This window comes from Heteronotia binoei, chromosome 6, assembly GCF_032191835.1.
Source record: "Heteronotia binoei isolate CCM8104 ecotype False Entrance Well chromosome 6, APGP_CSIRO_Hbin_v1, whole genome shotgun sequence".
NCBI lineage: Eukaryota > Metazoa > Chordata > Lepidosauria > Squamata > Gekkonidae > Heteronotia > Heteronotia binoei.
The window spans coordinates 52377447-52390549 of NC_083228.1; the positions used below are offsets into that span (position 1 = coordinate 52377447).

Genomic DNA, 13103 nt, shown 5'->3' on the forward strand with positions numbered 1-13103 from the left:
CTCCCTTCGCTTCCCCCCCGCAGCTCCCCGCCACACTTTCTCCTCCTCCCTCCCTTTGTACCCTTTCCCACCCACCCCATGCCAATTTCAATGTCAGAACCGGTTCTCTAAAGTCCCCCCCCAGCCAAACACTCGAATCGCGGGTAAAACCATGCCACGGGGCAGGACTGCGCTCACCGTTTTTCAGAAATAACGTCCTGAAAGGGTGACTGCCACTGCCACTGACTCCTCTCCTCCGCACTTCCTGGATGGTATAGGAGGCAGCAGGGGTTGCTCTTTCAGGACACTATTCCTGAGAGATGGTGAGTGCAGCCTGGCCCCACGGCGCAGTTTTACCCGTGATTTGAGTGTTTGGTCGGGGGAAGCTTTAGAGAGCCAGAATGTGGCGCTAGAGCCAGTTCCGGCATTGAAATTGGCACAGGGTGGGTGGGAAAGGGCCCGAAGAGAGGGAGGAGGAGGAGGCGTGGCGAAGAGGTGCAGGGGGGGTGCAGAGCTGCGGTGGGGAGGGGGGAGGCCCAGGGGCACTTGGGGGGCATCAGGCAGCGAGTCTGCCTAGGGCGCCATGGGGCATCGGACTGCCTCTGTAAACAGCTTTCCCTTGAATGCTAATGTCTTCCATGCAAGGAACAAAGTCTTCAGATGAAGCTCAAAGAACTGAAGCTGATTCTGAATCATGCTCAATATTTATGCTGAATGCAAGACTGAGATGGCACCCTAATCTGATCTACCTGCTCACACTATGCTTGACTGCAAATGAGTACTTGGTATTAAAGATTAACTAACCATCATGTACAAGAAGGTATGGCCTCAAGTTACGTTCCTTGAGAATGTGACATACTGCCGGTGCTGGAGCAGTGACTTCATTTACCACAATGTCAAAGCCCAACCGTTGCAGCTTCTTCACAAACTTTTCACGTGTTGCTTGAGTTTCATTGGTGCAAAACTGCAGCTTCAGACCAGATGCCTTGATCCTGTTAAGGCACAATAGCAAGACATTAAATCAATCAACTTCAGAATTCAGGATTTAAATGAATGTTTTTTTTAAAAAAGAAAAGAATATGTAAAAGAAGAAGAGAGCATTCAGCACCTACCCAGCATGTGCAAAATAGTCAAAGTTTCTGCCACAAGCACATTACAAACATAGATCAAGCTACGACAAATAATCAGAATCCCAATTCCAAAGCCCATCACTATTTGATATGATTTGTAGAGAGCTTTTCCAGTTGAAAGAGAAACATTTCTCTGTGGTCTTAATAGTTTTCTGGACATTGAAATTTTTTTTATTTTTTGTAGAATAATGGCATATTGCAAATAAAGAAGTACATATTGCAAATAAAGAAGTACAAACTATCAAGGAAACACAACTTTCAGGCTAAATTTGTAGGAATGGATGTACCACTGTATTTTACAGTTTTAATAGCGCCTTGATCAAAGGGAGGTCCCAACAAGAATGTGTTGATCCAACCCCTGTATTCCTGAGTTTGCAAATGTCTCAATCAGCAACTCCATACCAAATTTTTTCCCATTTGGCATATAGAAAGTCTCAGGTTCAAGCTCAGCACTCTGTTTAAAATATACTAGGGGCTGTGAAAGACTTCACCCTGAGATCATAGAGAGCAGACAACACCAATGTTCATGGGAAATAGTCTGATTTAGTATAAACCAGTTTTGTGTGTTTGACACAAACCTCCAGTTTGACAATATCATCAAATAGATTCAAGACAAATATTTCCATGGGAAGCAACTATGAAGCCCATGATTTTGTTGGAAAGAACCAGCTTATGGCTGTTTTTAAACTGTCCAAAGATGTTGTCACCTGTAACTCAGGAGAATTGTTATTTTTGTATTATTTGTCTTTCCTAATCATAGGTATGCGAATTATCAATTACACTTAGTGGTTAATTGCCCTTCATAAAGATAGCTTTTCTCTTTTAAATTAGGCAGTTAATATATTGTAACTAATAGCATCCACTCGTACATTATAAATATATCTTCATTGATTGGAGCAGCAAATGTGAGAATCACTCATGAGCTAATGAAGCAATTGAGTAAAGAAGTGCAGCATGTATCCAGGGAATAATTATTGTTAATGAATTATGATGTGACCTTCTCAGAACAATGAACAATAGGTGTGACAGTCAGATGACAATACTTGACATCTGTTATTCCAAACATGGTTTAAGCTACAAAACTAAAGCAGTAATATATTTTGTATTCAGCAAAAGCTTTAAAAAGAACTATCTGATTCAAACAATTTTATTGAAGCACAAATTATGGTCCAACCTATGTGATAAGACAGTTACAGGATATGACTGACCAGAATGGGTATTCGAGCCCCTCTTTTAGATACTGCTTTTTACTCTAAAAGATCAATGCACCGAAATCTGGAGCACATATGAAGGTATTCTGAACTGGAGTGTTTAATTCACATCAAAAGTATAAGGGCAATTCCAGATGGAAGGCTTGTGAAATGTCAGGCATGTGGAGTCAACATGGCTAACAAATGCAATCTGTTTGGGAACCTTACCAATCCCTACATCAATCACTTTTGAACAAGCAGAAACAGTGAGGACACAGCAATCATAGCGCAGAATAACAATGGGAGGCCTGAACCAGCACTACTAGGAATACTGCTTCTCTGAGGTACATCCTGTTTGGGTGTTACTAGCAATTGCCAGCTGGAAGGACCTCAAGAGTTCTTGCTATTATCTGAGCCCTAAGAAACAAGAAAAGGAAGGAGTGTACAGAAAACATTTGTATACATGGGGCAGTAGGTTAGTTGGCAACAACTGTTGAAGATCACCAACTTTTCTGTCATTACAGAGGTTTTGATATATCAAAGTCACTTGTGTCTTCCAAAGTCCAGTAGTTGCACAGATAACCAAAGGGAAAGGGGGAACAGCATCACACATGCATGGTAGCTTGGTAGCTTGACTCCATCACATCTTATTCTCACAACTCTATGAGATGGACTAGTTAATCTACCAACTCATGGAACAACCATGGTCTCACATAGGCCTTTGGAGGGGCACGATATTAATCTTCTAAATAAGAAAGTTCAAAATAAGTTACTACATCTCTCAGCTAATGTAAAGTCTTCATACCAATCTTCATAGCAGAGTGAGGACTTGAATCTAGTCCTAATCTGACACTCTAAACATTATGCAACACTACTGTTGCCACGGTGCAACAATCTACCTACTTCCAGTCATTTACTTCAAAATTCCAACAGCACAATGCTTCTATCATCTCAGAAATAAGAAAGGAGCCATGGACAATTTTTTTGTAACAGCAGATAGTAAGGATACCAAGCCAGAATGCAACCTAACTTGGTGGAACCAGCTGCCGGAAGAGGTGAGGGCCCTGCGGGATCTTACTCAGTTCCGCAGGGCCTGTAAGACAACCCTCTTCCGGTTAGCCTACGCCTGACTGGATAAATGTAACTTTACTAGATTTTTGTGATTTATACAGTATAGTTTTAATGTTGAAATTTTAAGGTTTTTAGGTCTTTAAATGCTTATTTTTAAATTGTAATAACTTTGCTCCTGTTTTATTGTTTTATCGTTTGCTGTGAGCCGCCCTGAGCCACTCTGTGGGAAGGGCGGGGTATAAGTTACGGAATAAATAAATAAATAAATAACTTAAGAAATACAAATTACATGCACAAAAGATAGTATTTGTTTGATATGGGCAACAGTCTACATAGCAGTGAGTTTTACAGTTCAACTTCTGATACTAAGGCTGTGTTCACACAAGCAGTTTGATCTGGTATCGTTGCAGTACCCTTGCAGATTTAAAGAACACAATCAGATAGGGACATATGCCTTCTATGCCCCAGTCATCTCCACCCCCTTCTTTCCAATCATCAAAGCAGAGTTAATGGACACTGGGGAAAGTCTGGTCTTTATGGATGCCAGTGATTTCAGCCTGCATTTCTGGCTATCTGAACTCCCCTCCTGCAAAGTCAAACCATTTGGGAAGTGTGAACCCTCACTTCTATTTCCACCTTTTTTTCCCTTTTGGATCAGGTAGCGATGTGCGCATAAGGGCATAATTGCCCCGGCATTGTCAGTCACCATGGCCAAATAGACATTCCGGATCAGGAGTCCCCAGGGGAGTTGTTTTTGAGCAACAACACCCCCCCCCCAAAAAACCCTTCTCTCATCTTTTGGTGTCAGAGTTGCTGTTTGAGAGCACCCCATAATTGGCACAAGGGTAAATGTACTGAAGTCAATGGGACTACTCTTATGTAAACCTGCACCTCTCCCCCCATGTATTCCAAAGAAAAGAGGCAAAGGGAAAGACACTAAGAGGGGCCAGAGTACTAGGCAGAGGGCTTGTGGAGTCAGTGCTTCAGAGACATGCTTAGGTGAATGGGTGAAAGACTTTTTTTTTTTTTAAAGAGGATGCCAAAACAATCTGAATGAACCACCATTCATTATGAGTGTGCGGTGAAAATGGTTCAGGTTGGAATGCCTGATCAAAACTTCCTGTTACAAAACAGAATGGTGTAATTAGAGGCATGACCAAAATAGTACCAAGCCTGTAGTGTGACCACAGCCTATCCTTTATCACAGTTCTATTAAACATCAACATTAAGAAGCTAAATCTTAACATTTAAAAAAAGAGGAACCAAGATTTGTATCTGACTGGTGCTACAAAACTCATTTACATTTGACTGTTATCTTGTTATGGTCATTAATGGCATTGTGATTCTTGACCAGCTCAAAAGCACACTTTTTTTCAAGAATTCATTACAGGTTCCAGGACTGAAACTTAATACTATATAGAGGTCACAGGACATGACCCAGGAAAGTTCTGGTTCAAACAAGATTCTTTTTGAGGGGTAGTATATTCAGTGCCCCTATTGGTGGCTGAAAGTTAAAGCCTGCAAGCCAGTTGAACAGATATGAATCAGTTACACATGAACAGGTGCTACAACTTTTTGTTTCAAGGAACAGGCAGCAGCACTTACCTATGAATAAACCTACTAATAAATCTATCTCAAGTATATTTTAAAAAAACTGCACAGGGCTGTCTTTACTAGCACAAAGAAACACAAACAGAAAATAAATAAAAGGGGGAAAAATCCACCAAGGAATCTGATGTAAATACAGTCTCAAATATCGAGATTTTCAAGACTCACTTCAACTGGCGAAGCTGAATGTTGTCTTCGTTGCAGCTCCCCACCCCCCCCAATAAAAAAAGAACAACAAAACTAGTTCAGGAAGTAAGGACAGCTTAGATAGGATTCCTTGATTTCTCTCCCCCTACTAGTGTTATAACCTTCATGTCATCTAATGACAAGGAGGGGGGAAGAGGGTTTGCATTTTGCATACCTACAGGTTGACCCCAAAACCATTGGCAAGGACAGTTGGCTAAGACTGTACAAGGTCACTCAGGATGTCCAATAATTGTCCTAACACTTTACCTGTTATGGCACAATAATGAGAGTTTTTTTCATTATTTTCGGGTGAATGAACCTGGCAGATGCTGACAGCCAGCAGATGTGTAAAGTTCGAGGTGATTTGTAAGGGACCAGCTCATCTGACGCACAGTAATTGCATTGTGGGACATTGTCACTCAGAGTCTTGTCCTGTTCTGTCAGAATGAGGTAAAGGTCAGTTCAAAGAACTGGCATAGCATAAGGGACAGCTCTTCAGTGAAATTTAAAAAAATATTTTCATACAACTTCTGCCCACAAGCTGAAGAAAGTCAGAAACATGTCCACCACTATAAGATGGCTTGGATAATTGGGTAGGAACAAATTATTATTTTCTGTGTCTTTAAATAAAAGCACAAATAGTTTTAAAATCTAACTTGTAGAAATTATCCCTCTATCAATTCAGATTTTCTAACATAGAAATCCCCCTTTATTTCTATATTGTTTCACTTGCAATAACACATGCTTCATTTTTAAAAGCTCAGAATAAAATTAATGGGGCTCCTACTCAAACTCCAGCACAGACAAACTTTTAAAGAAAAAATTGGCTCAGACACAGAATACTCCCTAGGTCGAAGTCTTGTTACCTACACTTAAGAGTTGGATCATCCTGCCTACTTGTCTTCTTGTTCTGCTAAACCAGGGGTGGTCAAACTGAGCTTTGGGAGCTATATGTGGCTCTTACACACACATTGTGTGGCTCACTGCCCTATTGGCTGGCTTGGAGAAGGCATTTCTCTCTTTAAATCACTTCTCCAAGCCAAGCCAGTCTGTAGTTTGGAGAATGCATTTGAAGTTTCTTTCTTTCCACCTCTCCTTCCCTCTCCATCTATTTGCCTGCCTGTCTGCCTTCCTTCCTTCTCTCAAAATCTGACGTTCGTATCTTGTGGCTCTCAAACATGTGACATACATGCCTTGCAGTTCTCAAAAATCTGACATTCATGACTTACGGCTCTAACATTTATTCTATGTGGCTCTTACAATAAACAAGTTTGGCCTGTACTACACACTCATGCATTAGTGTAGACTGCAATGCAACAAAAATATTCAAATAACTGTAAGTTCATAAAATAGAGGACTCATATTTATAACATGAGAATTTGTGGGAAACTCGCACGGAAGTTTAATAACCAAATATCTAGGATAACTACTACAGTTTGGTTGATGATGAACATAATCTATCTGCCTTAGATTGGATCTAACATGAAGCAACAGTTTCAATATTATTTATGTAGCATAGGGATTATGCACACAACTTTCTACTGGAAACTAATTTCAGAACTTTTGTGTTTTGAATAAATCACTTCTAAAGTTAAGGGTCTGAATCATGTTTCCTCATTTATTATCATGTCACCATGGACCTGCACTAAAAGCGTGGCTTTTGGTTATGAAAGTTCACCTCTCCGTGCAGAAAGCATGCTGGTCCATAGAAATCACAAAGATGACAACACACAGCAGTTCTGGTATGAATTACAAAACACAGGATGAGAAACTGAACATCTCACTGACTACAAGATATGTCAGAAACACTGTTATATCAAGAATGAGAAAGACAGCATAAGAAGCTTCAGGCCACACATTTCCCATGTTGCAGCAGCAGGATATCTTGATGTATAACAATTTACTCATGTCCATTATTTATATATAATTTTTTCTGGTTCCTGCCATTAACAGACTGCATGGCTTCCAAAACCTTTAATAACTAGGGTCAGATTCTCCCATAACAAACAGCCACAAGATGAGTCATTGGGGTGTACTGGTTCAATTAACATCTGGGAAACCCAGGTTTGAATCCCCACTCTCCCATGGAAGCTTTCTGGGCAACCTTGGGTTAGTCACACACTCTCAGTCTCACCTTACTCCCAGGATGGCTCTGAGAATAAAATGGAGAACACCAATGAAAGCCACTTCGAGTCCCACCTAGGTTGAAAGGTGGGGTACACAAATAGATAAATTACAATCTTTCTAGCAACTGATGTTCCAAAAATGGAGGATGTCACTGTAACACCAGCAGATATGCCACTTTAGATGTCATGAATTCAGCTTGTTGACATGTTCAAGAATCCCTTCCTTCCTCCCCTTCCTTCTTCCCCTCACACATAAAGAATGATTAAAGGCTTCCTGATTTCAGAAGTCTTGGGGGAGAGGGGAGTTAATTTTACTATAATATCTGAATGCAGCCAGATGGGCAAATGAGTCTGATACCTCCCCACAAAAAGGGATTCCTAACTCAGCTGAGAATTCTGGTTTCTGGAGAGGAAACAAACTCCAGTGTGCCCAGAAGGCTGCATTCTATTCCTAACATGTGTGCTAAGCTGTACCAGATAGCATTTGGTTTATTTATTTTGATTTTGTTCACAGCTCTTTTCCTTCCTAACTCATTCCCAATAACCTTAGAACCACAGTACTCTATTTCCTATTTACAATCCATAGTCTTTGCTCAAAACTTTTACCTATTAAGCTCTCTTTGCCCTTCTCCATTTTTATCTACCCTGTGATTCTTTCTCCCTTAAGTGCCTTCTCATTTACCAACTTTATTATAGGAAGAAAAGGCCACAGGTCACAGGAAACAAAATAAGGCTAGAAAACTAGTAGGTATATATACACAACTGAGACCCTGCATCAAATATGGTTCACAGGGTCAAGCTCTTGAACAGCAGGAATTCACAAGGCCAATATTTCTATGCAAGGCAGAAACTGGGACACCTCAAAGGATGCTTTTTAATGAGCACGGTTGTACCACACAACAGTAAAAGAACTCTAGTTAATAAAAACCTTATGTTATTGTAAAAGAGAAGCAAAAAGCTGAATAGCAATAGTTAGTTCCTATTAGAGTGCTGGGGCACTTTCATGACACACAAATGCTACACAAAGATACTGAAAAAAGCAGATCCATCAACGCTACTGACCAAAAAGACAAACCACCCAAAAGAAACATTACGAATATTTCAGGCCATAAACCCATAATAATATGAGAAAACTCCTTGCAGAAGGCACTATTTTCCAGAAACAGGATGCTGGACCAAAAGGACTATTGGTCTAAAATAGCACCGCTACTCTCATATTCTTAAGGTTGGAAGCATAATATTCTGCAACAGAAAGCTTTTCCTTCAGCTTGCTGAGATGCTAGCAAAGAAAGCTCAAGCCTTTTATACTGAGGAGAAAGGAAATGAAAAAGGTACCTATCAAGGTAAAAAAGTAATATTAAAGTGAAATAATGTTGATTTCTGGCCTTTGTAATACTACTCCCAGATTTACTACCTAAGGTAGGCCAATTTAACTTGCTAGGGCTGGCCCTTGTTTTAATTAGCATGTAGTTAATACATTTTAATATGCCATTAAAAAGTTTCCATTGACCAAGAAGGTATTGAATAATATTGCAACCTATATAGTTTTTTTTTTTAAATGACAAATGCACTTATAAGAATTGTAATCCATAGTAATCCATGCCATTTTAGAAGAGGCCTTTCCATCTTCTCACTGACAGGAAACAATGTACCAGCTGTGACTTACGAATATATTACCTAAAAACAATAAAAAAACTCCCTCCCCATCCAAAATGTTGTATTAATCCTATCTACATCGCACAGATTAAGTCAGTTGAATGATTTTACAGAAAAGGCCCCAATATTGACCATAGACTTCATCATGCATCAGTGAAGGAGAACAACCACCATTCTGGGTTAACACCATATTCTGCTTCACCTATTGACACTGCTGAGCAAACATATGTCTTAGTACCTGGAATTAACTGCTAGGTTCAGACTGGGCAAGTTGAAGTCATGTTTTATAAACCCACCATTATTGCCCCAAAACAAAACATCCACCCAGCTAAACAAAGTGAGATGAACTGCTTTAAGGCAGCATATTTGGGAGCACCATTCAAGAGCAGGACATCCAGTATTTAAATGTTATATTTCTACTGCATGTGCACAAGGATTTGGATTTTCTGCTCCAAGCATCAGAATGGAAATTAGCTGGAGATTTATTTTTACTGGTTTTTTCATATAGTTTTAAATTGTTTCTTTGTATAACTGAGTTCACTGAATGCTTTCAGTGAAAGAGAGTATAGAAATATTGTTAAGCAATTAATTATTAAGCAACTAAGACTCCTGTAAATGGCCCCATTTTTAATTATTAGATGCAATTCCACTGGAGCCTTAGGGAAATTTGTATAGGTTTTTGCAAACTGTTCTCTCCTTGCTCTCCAGTATGGCTGATCTGCGGCAAACCTCTCCAAATGTGGGTAAGCAAAAAACAGAAATGACAACAATAGCCAGATTTGTATGAGTGCCAGCCAGTTCCCTGACAATATTAGCATGACATTTAGAATTCCAGAACTGGTTCTGTTGAATGTTAAACCTGTGCTGTTTCACACAAGCCTCATTGGTTATATGACTAAGAATACTGGGTCACTTGAAGGCCCCATTTTGGATCCTTCTCTCTGCTTCTGCAGCTGCTTGGTTTGTGAAACGGAAGGCCTAGATTCTGATCCTGCTCCATCCTTTCTTCTTCCTTTTAAAATTTTCCTTCTGAAGTTGTTGTTGCTAGCAAGGACACTAAACAGACATACTTCACCTTGTTTAGCCTACATTTGAATCTATCAGGGTGAAACTAAAATTGTTTCCATGTGTATATCCTTGCCCCACTTAGCTGCCAAGCAGGGCTTTTTTATACAAAAAGCCCAGTGGGAACTCATTTGCATATTAGGTCACACCTTCTGACATCACCATTTGTTTCACATAGGGCTTTTTTTGTAGAAAAAGCCCATCAGGAACCTATTTGCATATTAGGCCACACCCCCTGAAGCCAAGCCAGCTGGAACTGCATTCCTGCTCAAAAAACGCCCTGCTGCCAAGTGCCTTGCAATGTTCATGCCCTGTATAGCTGTTGTAGTTGTGTTAAGGGAAAGGTGGCAAGCAGCATTGTGACTGGTGGGTGGCAGCAGAGGGTTGATTCTAGCAATTCATTCACGGGAGGATTGTGACTCTGCGCCCTGCTAGATCAAATGAGTAATCCTTCTATTCCAGCATCCTGGATATCATTCTGATGACTAATGTTGAGTGACTACTTGCAATCACAACTACATTGCAATATCCATATTAATTTTGGCATTATAGTCATCCTACTTACTAGAATCAAAGCCTTGCACTGAATTAGCCATTTTTATTAGAATTCAGGTTTTAATTTTCATATACATCACACATAAGGAACTCTGGAGTCTCCCAGCTAACAAGAAGCTACCCCAACACAATTCCATCAATGGCTAGCATTCCACTTTGTATTCATGAGCAATAAGTAGTATTCTCACCAGCTGCATTTCCCTGAATATGCCGTGATAATCAGATTTCAGTTCTAAGCCACACCTCAGAATGCAATGGCAACATATCCTAAAAACATAAGCAAAAAGCAGGTTCATAATAGACAATATCATAAACACAAAGAATTAAGAGGCTATACACAGGACAAGTGCCTTTTGCAGCCCAGAGACAGCTGAATCAAGAGCTTTTGATATGGTGCTGCAAGAAGGACCATACTAACCTAAAATGCATCACTAGGAACAGAAAATTGTTTTGTATGTTAGGGTGGGTATCTGACTGACAGATTTGTATCTGGTAGCACCTTAGAGACCAATGAGAATTTGAGTCTCTAAGGTGCTACTGGACTCAAATTTAGCTGTTCTACTGCAGAGCAACATGGCTACCTCGGATATCTGCCTGACATGGAATCAGGTCATTTGTCTACCTATCACCAAACTGGCTATGTTCATAAACATCAGCTTTCCTGTATCTCAGGCAGATGCCAGCCCTGCTACCTGCAAACATTTAGTTGGCAGATGGCAGGGATCAGGCTGGAGACCTTATGCAGGCAACGCATGTGCTCAGCCACTGAACTCCAGCCACCTCCCACTGGACAATGCAAACAGAACTGGGAAAGCACTGATGGTGCCGAAAACATGGGTGCTGATTTCTCAGAATTTAGACAAATTCCCCACCTTTCACAGGGCTGATTCCTGCCCCCCCCTTCAACTCAAATGCCTAGGACCCAGAAAGACTTTCCCACTCTGCACATATTAATTACATCCATGAGGTATGTGTGTGTTGGGGAGGGGGGAAAGCAAAGTACAGAAAACAATTTTTTTTAAGTGAACTACAAAGAACAAATAGATGAGTAGCCAAGCAGCATGGATTAGAAGCTAATTCCAGAACAAGGGTGTGTTAATAGGCAAGCAAACCCTGGATTCACCCAATCACAATCTGAAGCAGTGCTGTTTGCTCTCCCCCCCCCTTATGGGTTCCTCCATCCTATTGTTCTAATTCAAAGCATTAAACTAGCAGCCTAAGGGTTTATCATCTATTAACAGCAACCAATTGATTAAAAGTTCACCAATTAGCTCTCTGATCTTTGAGCCCCATAGCACAGTAATGTCAATCTGATGGTCAAATGAAATAGCTTGAAAAAGCTTTTGCAGACAGAAGCTCAGAGATGCTTCCACAATTAGCATGTGTTTAGTTAGCCCAAAGACATCAATGAAGCTTTGGAGTCCAGCCATTATTTAATTAGTGTAAACAGCCCAAGAAATAAATTTATTTGCCATTACTTCTATCCTGAGCTGCCTTAATCACAACATTTTTATGGGCAATATAATCTGCTAATCATATTACACTGGCCTTTGTTTCATACTGATGGATAGTTAACTGTTTGCCTTTGAAGCCACTAATTATCATCTATAAAAGCCAATCAAATCCAATACAACACTTCCACTGTGAAATCATTATTATATTTTGTATATAAAGAGCATCTGTTGGTAAACAATTAATTTGAGACTAAAAGAAAGAAAGAAAGCCATTCTTTGCCTCATTTTTATAATTACCGTACTTCTCTAATACCCAGCAACAGGAAGTAAAGTGAATAATTCAGCTGGCTGTATTTCTTTTTAAAGCTGAGGGTGAACCAATGATTACTAAAATGCTATCAACTCACAGTGGACCATATTCCATGTGTATTTATGGTGAGGATAAGAATAATGCAAGGATCACCTTCTAATATGGTTTTATGATCAGACAAGTGGGAGATGGAAATGCAAACTATCTCACATTTATACCTTGTCTTTCTCCCCAAAGCAGATGCTAAATGGCTTACATTGCTCTTCTTCATTTATCCTCACAAAAAGGTACATTAGGTTTAGAGTGTATGACCAGCCCATAATCACCTTGCAAACTTCCATAGCAATAATCTGGATTTAGATTGACATCTCCTAATCCAGCACTATAACAGTTCATCTCCTCGTCCAACACTCTAACAGTTATACCACACTGGGTACCATCACCAGACAAAAATATTAGTATGGTCTAATAAGGACTAGTGAAGACAGATCAGTCTGTAGGGTTGCCAGGCAACCAACCGGAGTTGTGGGGAGGTGGCAATTTAGTGAATGGGGCTGGGGTGGTGAGCTTCAGCACCATACAATAATGTCCCTTCCAGCACAGTCCGGAAGTGCTGGCATTGCTCCAGTGTAATGCTGGTACTTCAAGATCATGACTGAGGTTACATCACTGTGTGCCAATTAAGACTGATTCCCCCCATTTTGCCAGTCTGCTTCTGCTCACTGACCAAGAATGTTGGCGGGCACTGGCAACAATTACCAGGAGTTTGTGTG

At 40.3% G+C, this 13103-nt stretch overlaps 1 protein-coding gene across 2 annotated transcripts in view; it reads right to left on the reverse strand.

Annotated features, from left to right (window-relative positions):
* Window positions 1-13103, reverse strand: part of LHPP (phospholysine phosphohistidine inorganic pyrophosphate phosphatase) — a 191447-nt gene that overhangs the window by 160733 nt on the left and 17611 nt on the right. For both annotated transcript variants that reach the window (XM_060241450.1, XM_060241451.1), the window contains exon 2: window positions 784-971. In XM_060241450.1, the coding sequence (XP_060097433.1) occupies window positions 784-971 (188 nt within the window). The remainder of the gene's footprint in view (window positions 1-783; window positions 972-13103) is intronic.